Below are 17,985 nucleotides of genomic sequence, written 5' to 3' on the forward strand. Positions count from 1 at the left end.
TGCAACAGAAAATCACATTTACTGGAACACTAGTCTTTCAAATCATTAAAAGAGCATCTTGACAACTCTGTCAACGAAGAGTCCAGCTACCATGCTTAAACTTTTAGGCATTCCTCACATAAATTCYAACCAGCATCAACACAAGTTCTGACTCAGTACAAGTTATAGGATCAGAGCCATGAAATTCTGAACAGAACAGCTGATTAAAAACTAAGSCTATGGTAGGTATATAAAAACAGAATTTCTATTAATATAAACTACAGTATAACTAACTACCTAGGTACATGCTTGACTTTAAACGTATTAAAGACAACATTTATTCCTGCACAAGGCTCACGATTATTAAATGTCTATTAATACAAGTCAATGTATTTATTATGTACAGCATTATACTTCATCAGAAAAGAGAAACAMAACTGTAGAGAAACACAGCACCCAGCCAACTTTTAGGGAAATTAAAATTCAATCTTAACAATATAACTTTGGTGTATTAYTGGAATCTTATGTCTTCACTAAACACAAAGACATATTCTCCACCTCCCACACCAATACAACTTCTCAGCACTAGCTGCTAGTTTCCTATTCTCTAAAGTAAATGAATTCCTACTTGAACACTACTTTTTTTTTTATGTCTGCAAATAATGGGAAACGTACCTTCTAAAGTAGTTTCCTCTCCATCCAAGGGAGGGCCATCACCATCTTCATATTCAGCAATCACACTGACTGCATAAGTAGTCTCAGGCAGTAAATTGGTGAGAACTGAGCTAGTACTTGAAGCTGGTACTGAAACAATGAATTCATCTCCACCGACAGCTACTTTATATTTAATGAGATAAGACAAAACCTCAGATCCAGCTGGAGACCAGCTCACTTTGAAACTGTCWGACGTTACATCAGAAAAGACCATATTCTTTGCAGGTATGTAAGCTGCATGGAAATAAAAACACATTTATGAGACATACTTGATAGAATATTTTTTAACACAAAATCTCTAATATAAGCCAAAAACATTCCTCAATTGTACATTTTATTCTGATTGAACAGATGCTTGGTTTTATGTGCAACAGTAGTTGTTCCCCGCACTTGCTTATAGCTGTCAAATTTCATGAAGATCATATCCAGTTTGACTCAAATCATAAGATGAGTAGAAGCACCAACTCAGGAATTTCTAAATGTCATCTAACAAGACTGCTCTTTTCAGATCTGAAAACTTAGTTCAGAATCTGCTAATCAAATTGTTTTCTCTTTTCAGTGTGCCTCATGAGCAGCAATAACATCATGTCCCCATTGGAAGCTGAGAATCCTAGTCTTTTTGAAGAGGACAAAGTGAATCCCAGTATTTTTTCAGGAATGGAATTAGAAGGAGAAACAAGGAACTCGACATGAGGCACAAACACAAACCTGACATCCTGGGCTTGTTTTGGCTGGCCTAGTCAGCCTAACAGTGGGGATGTTAAGACTGCTTGAGCCCTTTAAAACAAAGGCTGCTTTGCTGGTTTATTCCTCAAAGCTATCCTGAAACAAAAGGCTTATTTTTAAAGAGAGTGGGGTTTTCAACGCGAGGGCTATTCAGTGTTAGTGCTCTATGAAATACAAGTAGGGGCACTGAGGGTGCAACTAATAAGTAACTCCAGCTGATGAAAAACTAGACATCTCGACATCCTTTAAATATGAAACATTAACCAAGCTCGACTATATTTGGAAACATTTGAAGACTTTCATGTACTAATTAATTTCAGACTTTACAGTTAGGATGAGATTGAAATCTCACCTCACATTAGCTGTTTAAAATTGTCTTGTCTCTGCAGTTGTTGAAGACAGAGGGCCAGTAAAGAAGGCCATTCATTTCACCCTAAAATTTAATCAAATCACCCTCTTAAATTTTCAACTTTACTCTATTGCCTTTAAAATTGTAAATGACAACTTTAGACTACCGCATTTTGGACAGCTAAGGGAGAATGACTGTAGTGTAACTGAACCTGCTTTGCAGCAGTGTGAAAGCAGAGCAAATGCACTAAGGTCATTCCAGACTGACACACTCTAATAATTTCCTAGACATCTAGAAGGCRAGGAAACAAGTTATTTCTCCAGCATTTTTTCACCTCCATTTCTCTACTAATCTTTTGTCATTGCTTTTAATATCATTGAAAATGAAAACCAAATTCCCAGCTATTAATCATTTATGCATGACCAATTTCATCAACATCAAGTGGTTTATGAGCCTAAGAAGGTAAAAAATTGTTTTGGATTATTTTCTTTTTGTGTGTGTGTGTGTGTGTGTGTGTGTGTGTGTGTGTGTGTGTGTGTTCCTTCAAGAAACAGTAGTGACTTACATTTTTTCCTAATAGCAGCCAGTTCCTGTTCAATCCGTAGGCAGACAGACTGTGTAAGTTCAAATGATATTCTTTGGAAAGCATCAAAATCTTCCACTGTGTAAACATGAGTTTCAGCAGGAGGTGAAGCAATTGCTTCTAACTCTGTACGCACTGCATCCTTCACACCGACTGCAAATATTTCTACATCTGCATCTCTCAGCTTTATAGCAGGTTCCTTGAATGCATCTGATGATTTTCCATCAGTAATAAGAATCATGACTCTTGGCACATTTGGTCTTGATCCTTTGCTGGTAACAAATACTTTCTCCCTCACATATGTCATCGCTTTGCCTGTGTTGGTAGATCCACCTCTGTAGGGGAAGGTGTTAATAGCCTGAATTATATCTTCCACTCTGTTGAATCTGTTCAAAGAAAACTCCATATGGGGATCTCTGCTGTACTGGACAAGACTTATCTGTACTTTTCGAGGTGATATCTCAAAGCTTTTAACTAACACTTCCAAAAAGGCTCTTACTTTAACAAAATTGGCGATACCAATGCTGTAGGAGCCATCCACTAAAAACACAACATCAGCTTTTACATCCACACCACGTGAGCATTCTGTAAAGAGAAAAAATCACCACTATAAACAAGCACTCAATACCAAAAACATTTCAACTGCRTCCTAAATATGCATCATAGCCACTTACTTATAAAATAAGTAAACTGTTTTAAGTTGTTTTTAGATTTAGCAAAGGTATAATATTAAAGTGAGCATCAGAGATGTAAACAACAACAACAAAAAATATGAAATKAATAGAGCAATTGCTAACTTACCCACTTGAACTTTTACTTGTTGTGTTTTTTCCATTATAGTTACTGGCTCACTGGGGGTCAGTCCTTTCATTGCATAAACATTAATTTGATATTCTGTGTCCGGAGAGAGATCTTTTACATTCAGAGCAGTAGTCTGAGGCCCCACATTCAGTGCATGTTGTTTTCCACCAGCTATCATTGGAATGAACTGCACCCTATAGCCAGTTATTTGGCTTGTGGATGGATCCCAAGTGATCCTAATAGATTTTGAGGAGATCTGAGCAGCCAAGAGATTTGAAGGAGGCTCCACCACTGAAAGAAATCAAAATACAATCATAAACAGATTTTTTCCACTCTTTTATTTCTGATTTTTTTTTCAAAAATTAATTTACTTAATTTTTTTCTATTTATTAAAAAACACAATTATTTTTATCATAAATAAACACAACTGAATTACAGGAGAATCAAAAAGGAGCAGCAGAGAGAGATCAGAAATATAAATAGTGCACATGTTCCCCCTGCTAAATGTCACAGAGCTTCCAGGGAAAAAACTSTCTTAGAGGTAAAATCTCCAACAGGAACATGGTAGACAATGTGAATGAATACAGGCACAAGCAGAGCACTATGACAGTCACATTATTTCTGCTGCCATTTTGGGCAAGGAAGAACTAGTTACTACAATCCTTTTACCAAACTGATTTTTCCCTTTGGTATATTTTTGCCATAGAAGTGAAGCCTATGTCAAAATTGGTAGTATGAGACCCTGATCACTCAAAGTTATTATGTTGCTGTAGGAATTATGCAATAATGGAGCTATTCCAGATCTACTTACGGTCCCATGTTCTGCCCTCCTGCATTTACATGTACAATGCTGAAACCYATTTTCTGTACTGATTTCAGAAATAAAGCAAAGAAAGTAGTGACAGCTTCCTCAAATGTGCATCTGAATAAGGTGAAGTCAATAAACACATTTGTATAAAGTATCTCACCTTCTTCTCCACTAACCAATTCACCAAGTTGTTCATCAACACCAGAGCACACTTGCAAGATAATTTCATTCTGTATGTCCGTAATCCCATCAAAATTAGCCACATTGAAAACATGCTTCAGGGAAGGTTGAGATGCAATTACCTTGAGTTCTTTTGCATCTGCTGCTTTGATTCCTAAAAGTTGAAATAGACAGGATCATTTTAAGCAGTCATAAAGTACCAATATTTGTGATTGTAAAGTATCAGAATGTTCTGGAGTAAAGTTGGGTTGAAYTGAGTCCTGTCATCATAATCAAATTAAACAAATGAAAAGTTGATGCAATAAGTTCATAAACTACACCTTCAACTTATGGACTAATGTGATATGYTTGTTAATGCCAAGGTTCAAACTATCTCTGTCGGTCTCTTCCTACCCTCCATGTAAGAGCTATAAAACTCAATCATTGAAAAATTTCAATGTACCTAAAGAAAAAACTTCAACTCCTATGTTGCGAAGCTCTCTTGCAGGAATTTCTACTTCATCTTGAGCTTTTCCATCCGTAATGACAATTGCTACTTTAGGAAAGCCTTTTCTTGCTCCAGCAGACTCAGTAAAGGTGTTTTTAACCAGGTAATCAATAGCTTCACCTAAAAACAACAATACAAGATGTATTTTATTAGGTATGAAAGAAGACTTAAAGCAAAGTTCAAGTATAAGATTGAATGTTGCACAAACACAAACATGAGAAATCTGTACCTGTCATTGTATTGCCACCTTTGTAAGGTATCCTTTTAATTGCATCAATAAGATCACTTCTTTTAAAATATTGATTTAAGTTGAATTCTGTTCTTGTATCTGAACTGTACTGAACAACTCCAACTCTTGTCTTGTCTTCCCCAATGTCGAAAGCTGATACAAGGGCAACCATGAAGTCCACAATATATCTGAAGTTACTTCTCCCTACACTCCAAGAACCATCTACCAGGAAAACCAAATCTGTCACTGCACTTATAGAGCATCCTGGAAAACAAACAAAAAAAAAGCATATAAATATAAGCAGATGAGCAATTGCATGCTTACAAATCAGTGAGAAACATCTGACAGAAACTTAAAATATAAAAGTCAAAACAGACTGGTCTTATCTGAAAAATCTTATTTGGTAAAGTATTGATCACCTAGGAAAATATCCATATATTTTAGTTACCAATACCAAAAGAGAGCTGTCACCCCCAGGAAATCAGTTTTTACACCCCTTTACTGTATTCCACAAGATCTGTTATCCCATAGCAGATGACACCTCATATACATAACTTTGTGAAACAGTTTGATGTTCTGGCTCATTTCATTTTGTTTTCATTTCTGTTATCCATCTTTAGCTCCCCATAATAGCTGCACAGTTTCTTCTGCAATGCTTTGCATCTGCAGCACAATACCTCTTAATAGAACAGACATGCTCATAAGACTGCATGGGGTTGATTAATTAAATGAAATTTGTAGCTTCAGTACCAATTTTGCATCTCATTCCTACAATACAGCTACAAATTCCTTCCATTTTAGTCCTTTCCCAAACTTTCTTAAGAATAGATAAGATTAAAAATAACAGAAGTTTTTTTGTTAAGTAACACTGGAACAGTGCTTAGCTTTGTGGGTTTTAAAGACAGCTCTCAAATAATCTAAAACATTTGAGATCTTGAAAGACAAATCATCTTACTTTGTAATTGAGTCTCAACCTTCTTTTCCTCTGGTATTCCTGGACCACCTGTCTGAACTGTATAAAGCACAATACAGACAAGATTAAAAGAGGAAATGAGACTGCAAATTAAATTTAACATTTAAGAAGAAAATTGAATAAGGAATTAGGCCTTCTAACAAGCATCAGTGTGCAGATACATAAATACAAGTTATGACTACCTTATCTATACTTATAGATTTAATAACATAATATTCAAGGCAAYCAAGAATAAATGAAAAGAAAAAAAAAATAATTAAAAGTTCTCTTCCCTTATGTGTCTCTTAAGTATTTTCCTGAAAATGAATAGCAATCTCTCTGGATACAATACCAATATTACTCCTCTCTAACATACATGGAAAATCCTCATAAGGAACTTTCCTSATGTTGTTTGAGAAGTCTGAGACAAAGTCAGAAAAAAAAATGTATCATAGAAGATAGTTTACTGTAATTAAATTACAATTAATAAATATAAAGCATATAAATGTGAACTCCGTATATTCTTATACAGATATATTGTATCTGTATAAGATATACAGATATATTGTATCACCTGATAGAGTAATAATAGAGTAATTAACTTTTTCTTTTTTTTGGAAAGAATTCTGGACTGATAAATTTCTTCCTGAGGTCAATGAGAGTCTTCCCTTAAGCAGAGGCAGTTTATTTTGAAGTAGGTCTGCTTCAAGAAAACCAATAGCCTCCTGCAAACAATTCTCTACAAGCTGCTAGTCCCCCCTTATGTTCAATAAAATATCTTGGCTTTTACTAAGAATTATGTTTAATGGGGAAGCTATATTTGAGAAGAACTTAAGAACATATCAAAATTTTGTCAGGAAACTGGAAAGAAGTGAAGTGAAGTTCTGTGATTGAACACTTAGCTGAGTTATTTGGTTTTCTAACTTACTGCATATACTTACTTGTCAGTTGGCCAAAAACAGGTAGACTCTCCTCTCTTTCATCATATGAAGCTATTGATACAACATACTCTAGATCAGGTATAAGATCTGATAAAACTGTTTGAGTAGTACTAGGTGAAAGAGTAAATTCTTTAGTAGGTCCATCTACAATAAACATATAAAAGAGTTAATACAACGCTTCAATCAAGTAATATCAATAACAAGTTTCACATAATCAAAGAATAAAAAAGCAATAGAGAATGATCTATCTAGATAGATACCCAATGACAGCTTTAGAGAATACACTTTTCTCTTTCCTAAATCATGATTTTGCAATACTAAACTTCAAACGAAACTGTTTTCAATAATGGACAAAATTATTGAATTTGTTGCCCAATAAATTCCAGGAAATTAAAACCCAAAAGGGGCATACAAAACCTGCTACCATAAACAAATCATGGTCCAATACTGATCCAATATCACTATTACACAGATTATTTCTCTAAGCAAAATGGAATAATGGATGTCTTATACAGCCATTATCAGATGTGTGACATCACTGCTGCTTTCTTGGATGTGCAATATTTCCCTTGGGAAAAGAACTCAAATGAAATACAGTACAATTCCATAATTTAAAGGAAATTTAAGGAAARAGCACAAAGAAGGAGCAAGTGATTCTTTCATCTGGTTCGTTCCCATGGTAAAGCATCTAAAACTACTTGCAGCCTCAAAGAGTAAAAACTATGATAAGAAAAACTCTTCACTTGGAACAACCACAGCTCCTTCGTCTAGACCCTTTGCTGCTATCCAGACTCAATAATAAACTTGAGAAAGATGTGAACATCTATTCTAACACCTAGCTTTGATACAAGTAAGAATGACTGTATATTTTAAAATATTTAATAATATAATAAAATTTTATAAAGCTCACCATTTGTAGGGACCACCGTTATCCTGTAACCCACTATTGCGCCAGGTGGCCTTTTCCATGACATTTGAACATTATGTTCATCTATAATTGTAAAATTCAAGTCTGATGGTGGATCAACTGTAAAAGATTTATACCGGATAGATGTTTAAAAGCTTGAAKGAGCTTTGGAAAATGAATAAATAAAATAACGTTGAGCAAAGCTTACTACAATTGTCTTTGCATAAATTTGTTTCCAACAAATATATAGATATATTGTTGGAAAAGAGTAAAATAAAAGCTGATGAAATATGACGAAACATCAAAGAGAATACGCATTACARAGGACAGCACAGAACATATGTTTCTTGAGTTGCCAAGACATTCAAGAATGGCCAGCAAAATCAAGCACAATAGAAAACACATTTGGATACATGTACAATGAGTTCACAGATAATCACCACATATGCAAACGTTTCACATAACAATTAAGGGAATTTTTGTACATGCTGGGTGCAATTCATACAAGCATGCCAAATCACAACCTGCTTACAACACTATGAGATCATTTAAACATTGAGAATACAGTACTCTTCTTAATTAGACAGCAAAGGATTACTCAGCTTTTTAAGCCTCTGCATAGTCATATTTCTTACCAATTATATTTGACTGAATCTAGAAACTTGGCAGAGAAAAAATATTTTTAGAAACAGAGAGAATGATTGAGCACTTAATGCTAAATAAAGCAATTTTTACTGGGTACTAGATAGGAATATACATTTAAAATGTATACCAGTAATAATTACATATTGAAGTATCATTTTATTTCAAAAAGGTGAGAGCTCTACCCCTTTGTTCCTAGAAGCCACTAAAGTCTAGTTTGCTTATGGCTGCAAAGAGCACAGGAACTAAGGGGTTAATACATAGTAATGGTTGTAATTTGTCTAAATATTTGAGCTCATGAAAAAAAAAATCATAAAATCAAGATTCTACCTGTTTACACCAAACTGCTGAACAATTTCCATGGTGTAAACTTGTTTTCATGTTCCCTTTGCAGCAGGTGTACCCATACTAGTAGTGGCATTTTAACATAAAATGCCAGTATGGTTCCATATAACACAATGGTTAATTATGAAAAGACAACATCAAAGTATATTTATGGACATTTATTCACAGAATTTATAGAAAACAGTGAAGAGGGCGCCAGTGATCTGAACAAATGACTGCAAATAAAACTTGTAGGAGCTGATGACAGAAGTAACTGAACAGTACAGAAAGAAATATGCTATTCGGCAGCATCATGCATATGTACAGAAAATGTTGATTATTATTTTTTTAGCTTCCCACAATGGACAAAAGCCTCCATGTACAAGGTTCACTGCACAAAGACGTTTCATAAATATTTTATAATGATATTCCCTTCGTAAAATTGTCATGCTTATTCATGCAGTATTTTACTGACTCACTGTCAGTGCATGGTAGGTGTATTATACATTATTGTTTAAGTAGGTCTACAAAGTAAGATTAGATTCAGCCATACTCTCCTTCACTACTTTAGACAGTTTTGCAGGCATTTTTAATAGTCAGATCTTCTCTGCTTCATGGAAGATCTCCATCAAATCTCAGATACAATTGGTTGCTTTGTTTTTTAAAAATAATTTAAAAAGCAGATAAAGAAACAAATGCTAGAATGTACTTAGGATAAGTTTCTGTACAACTATAACAAATAATATTGCAATTGAAAAATTGAAAATGAAATATATTGTATAGGCATTCTTTTTGCTTTTAATTTGCTGCCATTTCCAACCATAGGATAATATGGCTTTGTATTACTGATATAACAGATACACTAGTATTGGAGCAAATGTTATTTTTCCTATTGTCCATACACAGGCAGTGAGATTAGACCATTAACGTGCATGCACAGTTTATTCATCATTCTCTTTACTGTAATCACATTGCTAGAGAAAGCAAAGTAGTTACTTAGTATCAAAGTCATGCAACCAGTGTTAATAGTAAAATACATCTAAGTGCTAAGAATATCATTATAAAATATTGTTTCAGTAGCAATGGCTCAGGACAAATTTAATGCAAAGGCAGAGACAACTGACCTGAGCATGCTTTAAAAAAAATCAGTACATGGAAAAAATAGTGCCACCAACCTTGCAAGTAAATTGACCTGTTGCAGCAGAGACTTTAGGCTTTTACTGCTGAAGAACAGCAGCAGCCCAACTTGTTGATATCCAAATGACCGGATTCCAGATAAACTGAAAAACTGACTGTGAGGAAAAGTCTTTAATATTTTAAAGGACTTTAATCCATATGATAATTCAAATGTGGAACTTGGCAGTTAGAAAGAATAGCACAACAATACTTAGTTCATGTATCCTTTCATCCACGTGTTCATAGACTTATAAAACAACTGTGTTGTAGAGGAGGACCTTAGAAGTGCCCCAGTCCATCCCATGACCAAGACAAGGTCAGCCGTCTCATGTCATCCCTGACATGTTTGCTCAGATGATTCTTAAAGACCTCCACTGTTGCAAAGTCCACCAGCTTCCTCTAGGAACAACTCCAGTGACTCAGTTCCTGTATCATCACAGAACTACTCATTCCTGACACCTAACCTGAATCTTCATTGATGCCATTTAAATCCATTCATTCTCATCTTTGTCTTATAAATTAAAACACTTAGTATTTCTCCCATTGAATTCTCAAAAGGACCTTTGCCCAAGTGATAAAAGAAGCAGCTTTGAATCCAATGTCATCAAAATGTCTTCTAGATGAATGCTACTCGAGTGACAAAAGACTCGTCTGGCTTGCAAGCCTTTGATTCTCACACAGAACATCACAAACATCCATAGACCTTCACACGGACCACGTTTCACCCATGTGAAACTGGCTTTAACATCATGACCAAACCATGGTCATATGATTGAATGTTTTAAGTCAATCTGAAGTTCAGCAAAATATTTAGATAATAAAAATCTTACTCTTATAATCAAACACCGCAACTATTATTCAGCCTTATTAAAAATCTTCTTCTGCAAGGGAATGCAGAAAGATAATGGAATGGAAAGATAACTGGAAAGATAATGCAGCTGTAATATGGATGCAGACTTGTATGAACAAAATGCCCTGGTACTGATGGGAGTTGTCCAATGAGAGGCACAAACTTTAAAAATGTCATTCTACAAAAACTTAAGTATAAGAGTAGTTTACTCAAGGAAGCAATCTTATCGGTGACCTATTCACACAAGTGGCCTATTCACTGCACATACACTTATAGCATGGAGTCGATCATCTTGATCCTGCATCCATCAAAAACAATGATCAACCTCTCAAAACCTCTCATAGACTTGTCAAGGTGCAGGATCATGGCTGTAACATGTGGTAGTATTACACTATTCCCATAAGTATTATAATAGATGTGAGTAAGTAAGTGTAATGCTGGAAGGAAGAAATGCACATTTTGCTTTGGAGTGGAGATAGAGAACGGATTCCAAACTGAATTTGCTTTCTTAAGTCATGGAAGTCCATACTTGCACGTAGACTATGMTAAGTCAGGCACAAAAGTCATTGATTTCATTTATGACGTGCAGAAATGTATGGTTCCCATACAAATTGCCAGTGAAGTTAAAAAATGGTGTATGTCAATATACAATTTAACATTTCCATATGAGTAACKTCCACCTCTTTTAAAAGTACCATTAAGATAACTTCCTTCCTTGTATATCACAAAAGAAAAAATAAAACAAACATAATATACTTAATTCATTGCCACTCTTTGCATTATATACATATATAATAACAGTATATTTTCTGAAATCAAAAATATAGAGCAAGATATTTTTCTTAGGTTATGTACGACTTATACAAGCTTGTATTACTTAACAGGTAATACAAACCTAATGTATAAAAGTCTACAGCTTTTTACAGATAACGCAATGTAACTGCTTCAGGATATCAATGAATATCTAGTAAGATTAAAAAATATATAACAAGGAGATGACGCCATTTTAATCTAACATCAGATTTTTAAATGATATAATTTGGAAGAAGGTATCATTCACAATCTCTTTGTGAAACAAAATTTGTAATTTCATCACTGGAAAAAAATAACTATGAATAGTACGTAAATTAACATGTTAGCAGGCCATAGCAGTTGAAGAACAAGCCCAGTCTTGGTCTCACTCAGATAAGCCCATCTGAGGTAGATAGATACCAATATGCCTCATTTACTCTTTTCTTGATCTATGGCATGAATCTGTGTTGACACAAGTAATTATATCACCATCCCAGTCAAGTTCCTCTGTAGTCAATGTTGCCAAACGGAATGGGAGGAAGAATGAATATCAATCTAGCAAGGTAATACAGCAGCCTCTCAGCCTTGTTAGATATCCATTGCCAATCACAACATAAAAACATTGCCATCTGTTTGTTTGCATTTTTTAAATTTTATATATGTATATAAATTTTCTTTAGAATACAAGATGTCACATGAGTATACTCTGAAAATATTTCATTTCAAAAACATATTTATGAAGATGAATGTAACAACACAGTTGTATATACACATGCAAATACTGCATGTTTGTGCATACATATGCATGTGTGTGCATGGGTATCTCTATACATACACATAAACACTTTGCTTCTAGTTAGCAGTAGGAAAAGCAAGGACTTACTAGTCACCTTCATGAATATAGATTGTTCTTTCACACTTAAAATTACTAGATTCTGTAAGGCAGTCAATCTCTCTTAGGGAACTTGGAAATCAGTTACTGGCTTCTCAAAATACAGAGATCAGATATCAACTGGTCCCAACAATCAAATTCTTCACCAAGGAGGTGAAGAACTTGSAAAAAGCTTCAGCTCTTCTGGATCCTCTCTGAACTAGTTAAGTCTATGAAAATGAACGCATTCAACACATGGAGAACTTTTTAATCCTCTATAACTGCAGTGCTGCAATTACTTGTTACTTGGTGTATTTTATGTCTTGCAGACAKGTCTTTAATTGACAACAGTTTTTCTACATGTAGGACTACACAGGGAACAAACACCTTGCTCAGTGATGCTCTCCTTCCCTGTCTTTAACCATATAGCAGACTTTTCTAGGTCTGAATCAGTTCCTAAAAAGTCAAAGACTCAGAACTTTCAAATCAGAAATATAACATGCTACTAATTAAAATACCACAGAAGCAAATTCAAGAGGCACAACCAAAGGTCTAAAAGTCATGCAAGACAAATGATCTCATTCCTTTCTTGGGCCTTTGAAAACCAAATAAAACACACTGCCCAGTCCCAATACCGTATGCCACAATTACCTTCAGATCATAGCTAACAGCTTATTCGCATACCGATCTCCCTGGCTCCCATGATTTAAACATGAAAGCCTTCTTATCTGTCAGAAGGACATAGATTTCCCCTTGATCTTTGCAATCACAGATGGAAAACAAATAGTGACAAATGCTTGACACAAAGATGTACACATAGTGCACTGCAGTGCCACAACGCTAGCTTAAAGAGACAAGAAAAAGATGATAAACTATAACATCATAACATTTGACACAAGAAGTCAAAGCTGCGAGCAGAGCAGTCAGGATAGCAACACAGAAAAAGTAGAATTTGACTCTAAAAGAAAAAGGAAAACGCAGAGCCTGAAAACTGAACTGGCTTCCATGGTCAGGCTGCGCTCAGGCTCATTCCCGGTGAAATACCATGACATTATTTAGACTTTAGTTGGTTTTATCCCCTCTACTGCTATAGTAGATGTCCAAATATAAACTCCTGCACTGGATTATTTCCGTAGGAAGGCTCTATCGTCATGTCTGCAGCTCACTGCCTGCCAACAGCCGCTTCTCTCATGAGCACTGCTCTCACGAAGGACCACAGAGCAGCTGCAACACTGATGAAAAAAAAAGTTTCATCCTGGAGTTATTTAGAAATCTGTGCACATCAGCAGCAGACCTACTCCTAAGCTAGACCGAAAAACAACGGCTAGAGGAGACCAAAAACACCATCTTCTTCTCTCCCTTTGCCTTCACTCCACCTTTCCAGCCCACTCCTACAAGTGGTCACACAAAATGATCTTCCTTTTCCTCCTTTTGCTTTTTCATGGCCTACCTGTATCTGAAGGAAACAAAATTCAAACTGCATCTCTGTTGAAAACCATAGTGAAAGCCATAGGAAAAAAAAAAGTGCAATTCAGAAGCACCAATCATACAAGTGTTTTGGCACTGACAGCCTGGGACAGGACTGGTAGGGAAAGGACAGCGCCAAACAAACCTCAAAGGTAGAGGAACAGACTAACGGGATAAATGTCCACAGAAGCAGCTCAGTTCAGCAGACGGGTGCAAGATTATAATAAGACCAGAAGTAAGATACAATATGCAATGTACAAAACATTTCAATATTAAACCACAGAGTTAAACCAGGACAGAAAAATGGCCAGTTTAGTGTTAACAAACAAACAAAAACACGCTGCAGAAAAGCTCTACAAAAGTAGTTTTTGCAGGAGCAAATCCTAAGGCACCCTTGGTTCTGATATTCCATATTCCGCAYCACTATTTCCCACTGCACATCCTTCTCAAGAGACTTCACTGCACTTCAAAACCTCAGAGTTATGAAATGTTTCTTTAAGAAAGCTGACTGCTATAGATTATGCATTTAACACGAATTTCTGAATGGACAACTGCTCTGCAACTCACAAAACCAAGGTTTTCCTCCCAAAATGTGAATTAAACTAACTTGAGCAGCTTGACTGCTAATGCATCTAGTTTTACCATTACAGTACCTATATGCTTCTCCAAACATATTTTTTCCAGCTTTCACTAACAGTACTCCAGCTAATTACTGTTTTAGTCCACACTACAGCTAGTTTAATCATTCTCACTTCTATTTCAAAGCAAATACCCCCATAAATGCAAACAACGGAGCAGGACAACATGACTAGCACTCAATGTGATCTTTCCAAAAATGGGGAAGAATGCACAAATACACTCACTCTCCTTTTCCCTCAAAACCACATATTTTTTCAGCTTTCTCTGGAGCAGTGGTCCCGCATTTCAAATGCAACTCTGAAATGACTTTAAATGACCTTTTTGGTTCCTCAGCCAACAACAGCGTAGCGTGACAGGGAAGGCAGCAGGCGGATTCCCTCCTAGGATGACCAGATGTTCCACTACTAGCAGAAAATCATAGTTTCCAGAAAGCCAGTCTCCTGAAGTGTGCGTGCCCCAAGCAAGCACTGCTGCAGCAGGAGGAAATACCCTGGAGGAGCTCCTTAGCTGCTGCGCTTATAGCAGCCACGAGCCAAGGCCATCACGTCCAGATGCAGAGAGGAACCCAACAGGCAGCATCAGACAACCGGCTTCAATCCAATACAGAAAGAGGAGGAAGGGAAAAGCTGAATTATCGGAAACTGGCTTCTCCTTTTCCAAAAACATTTGAAGGAGGTCAAATCCAGACGCTTGATTAACCTTAAGCTGGAGTTGGGCCCCAAAGGTCATATACAGTCATTGCAGAGCAGGCATGAAGATGGGCCTTGCATCTTTTTTTTTTTCCTGGCACACACTGTTAACAAAAATACTATTACTACTACTGCTACTATAGCCATTCCACTCACACGTAAGAACATAAACAAGGTTACCCCCGTACTCGCTGTCAGTCCATCAGGGAGGCAAGAGCTCTGGAGACGGATCATAATGGGCTGCACCATGGTGGACACCTGGCCACATGGCTCTCTCCCAAGCTTCATCCTTGCATCGAGAGGGAGGCAGGATGCTGCTGGGGACCCGCATCTCCAGCAAGGCTGGGCTGGGCCCCTCAACAAGAAAACAAAGAAGACAACGAGGATGGAGAAAAAAGGCCCAAAAGAGCCCAGGGAGCGACGCGTCCCCTCCGGACCGGCCCGAACAAACCACACAAGGCGCAGAGAGACGGACTCTGTGGGAGCATTTTATTTCAAAGCTTTGGGGTGTGCTGTGTGGGTTTTTTTTTTGTTTTTTTTTTTTTTGTTATTACTCTTTTTTTCCTCCAAACCAGACAGAGTCGAGCACGGCTCCTCAGTGCTGCTGGCAGCCCGCAGGCTGCTCGGGACGGTGTGGACAGCACACCAGAGAGACAGAGAGGAGGAGCTGCGCTTTGTCTGGGCTAGCTGCAAGAAAGAGAGCACAGAAGGAGCTGGGCAAGGAAGGAGAGGCGTTTCTCTGAAGGAGAGAAGGAGAGAGAGTGCAGTAGTTACACGCAAAAATAGAGCAGAGGGGAGCTGGAGAGGGGCTCGCTGGTCGCCCAGCGGGCCGGGGGGCAGAGGTTACCTTCGGCCTCTGCGCAGGAGAGCAGGGCGGCCGCGCAGAGGGCGGCCAGCGCCGCGCACAGCTCCGTCTTCATCTCGGCGCCGCTGGGTCACAGCAACATGAATGAATCTGCAGCCACAGAGGGGGTTAAAAAAAAAAAAAAAGAAATAAGGAAAGAGGAAGAAAAAAGAAGGGTACAAGATGCCCGGATTAGAGGGCAGTGTGGGTGTATTCATGAAACACAAAAAAAACGGAGCACTGCAGATGCCACTTTGTTCCTCTCTCCCCCAGCCCCCCGCCCACGGGACCAGGTTGGAAGCTCTCTCCTTGGAAGCCGACTTGAAACCGCAAGGTCTCGCCACGACTCACACAGGGTCCCGCCTGGCAATAACGGGCCACRCGTCCCCGGCACGGCCGCGTTCCCGCCACAAGCCCCACTCCATGGCCGCTCCACCAGCATCACTGCCACCCCACAGCCCCCAAATGTCTCTTCCAGCTGGGCATTTCATGTGGTTCCTTTTCCACAACTGCTGAAGCACTTAGTTAACCGCATTTTAGTGGTCTCAGGGCAGTTTGGAAAGTGCAGTAAAATAACTTTTTTTTTTAAGGGGTTCTGCCTACAACTGTGCAATTCTTCATTTCTTGAAGGGCTGAAATAGATTTTGCAGAAGTGCGGGTAGCTCACAGCTGAAATCTGAAACGTCTGCCTAGCCACCACGTTTCAACATCTGATAATTCATTTACACATTCTCGGAGAAAATGCCTTTAAAATACATTGTAAAAAAAGTAGGCAGGAGAATGAGTCTTGCAACCACTATAGGTTACCTGACAAAATAGGTGGGAATTAGGCTGATTCAGTGGCTCCTGACTGCAAGCAGCATTCCCTTTATAACTCTATATGCTCAAGGTCACAACAAATTACCCCAAATTACTGCAGTAAAACTTCCATACAGATTTTGTCTAGGTAAGAGTTAATATATACAGCTTTCATTACATACATAAAAACATTTCATTACATACATTAAAAAGTGCCCTTTTTTATGCTCAGTAATAGGGCAGGGTGATTTATTTGAATAAAGTTGTAAGTACCTCATATATCATAATTAGGCTGGAGGAAAGAGAATTCTACCAGCAACAAGGCAACAGATCTCACAAGTAAAGTGCCAAAAGCCAGACAAAAAGAGAAAAATACATGAATCACYGCTCCGCAGAAACAGCTAGAGAGGAGTATATTTTCCTGCCATCTAAGGAACTAAACGGCAAAACACGTTTCTTTAGTGGCCAGACACTCTCGAGATCCAAGAACACTCTTCCCAGCTACTGGCACCGAAGCTCACAGCTCCCTCTGGACTGCTGCATACTTGCAGCAACCAGGACTACCAAAAACTACAGGAAGAAAAAAAGGAGCAATTGTTTCCGTTCAATGATTCCTCCCGCAAGCGCAAAGAACTATGATATTGACCATAACAAGTCCCCATCTCTAACATAAGAAGGACTGAAATTTAATATTAATTGGTTCTAGAGAGCTCCGTAACCCTTTCCCTGCTCTGTGTGGGAAACGGCAAGCCTGGAGGACATCCTCCTTGTGGGATGTTGCAGGAGCTCCCCGGCCTGTGAAACTCGGGGCTAAGGGATTTTAGTGCCTGCGCTGTTGTGTGGGCTTGCAGTGCCATCTTCTGATCCCTGCAAAGCGCACCAGAAGTGAACAGGCGCGCAAAGTCAGCTAGAACTTCATTCTTTGCTGCTGCCTCAAGACTGCCATGCCTCAWACATACATATATTTTATGGAAGAAAATTATCAGCCGAAACATGCCTTTTACCACCTAGCCAACACCACCACCTAGCCAACACCTCGTTCCCTTCTCTCAAGCTTGGGTGTTCTAAAGGAGGCAGAGGAAGCAGACRCTCCTGGCTGTATTGGGACAAAAGCAGACTGCGGAGCAGGGCTAAAGGTTTTACCCCTGATCTTAAGCGACCACTTGAGAAAAAATAAAAAAAAAAAAGCAGACTGCGGAGCAGGGCTAAAGGTTTTACCCCTGATCTTAAGCGACCA

General features: G+C 37.9%; 1 protein-coding gene across 1 annotated transcript in view; it reads right to left on the reverse strand.

Annotated features, from left to right (window-relative positions):
* The window catches only part of COL12A1 (collagen type XII alpha 1 chain), a 92,440-nt gene that overhangs the window by 73,667 nt on the left and 788 nt on the right, over window positions 1–17,985 (reverse strand). The window contains exons 2-11 of the mRNA XM_026051259.1: window positions 15,954–16,061; window positions 7,660–7,776; window positions 6,750–6,893; window positions 5,812–5,868; window positions 4,857–5,120; window positions 4,583–4,747; window positions 4,121–4,294; window positions 3,153–3,443; window positions 2,334–2,936; window positions 655–927 (exon numbers count right to left, since the gene is read on the reverse strand). Of these exons, the coding sequence (XP_025907044.1) occupies window positions 655–927; window positions 2,334–2,936; window positions 3,153–3,443; window positions 4,121–4,294; window positions 4,583–4,747; window positions 4,857–5,120; window positions 5,812–5,868; window positions 6,750–6,893; window positions 7,660–7,776; window positions 15,954–16,026 (2,161 nt within the window). The 5' untranslated portion in view covers window positions 16,027–16,061. The remainder of the gene's footprint in view (window positions 1–654; window positions 928–2,333; window positions 2,937–3,152; window positions 3,444–4,120; window positions 4,295–4,582; window positions 4,748–4,856; window positions 5,121–5,811; window positions 5,869–6,749; window positions 6,894–7,659; window positions 7,777–15,953; window positions 16,062–17,985) is intronic.

Source organism: Nothoprocta perdicaria, unplaced genomic scaffold (assembly GCF_003342845.1).
Source record: "Nothoprocta perdicaria isolate Ctin4 unplaced genomic scaffold, notPer1 scaffold_74, whole genome shotgun sequence".
NCBI lineage: Eukaryota > Metazoa > Chordata > Aves > Tinamiformes > Tinamidae > Nothoprocta > Nothoprocta perdicaria.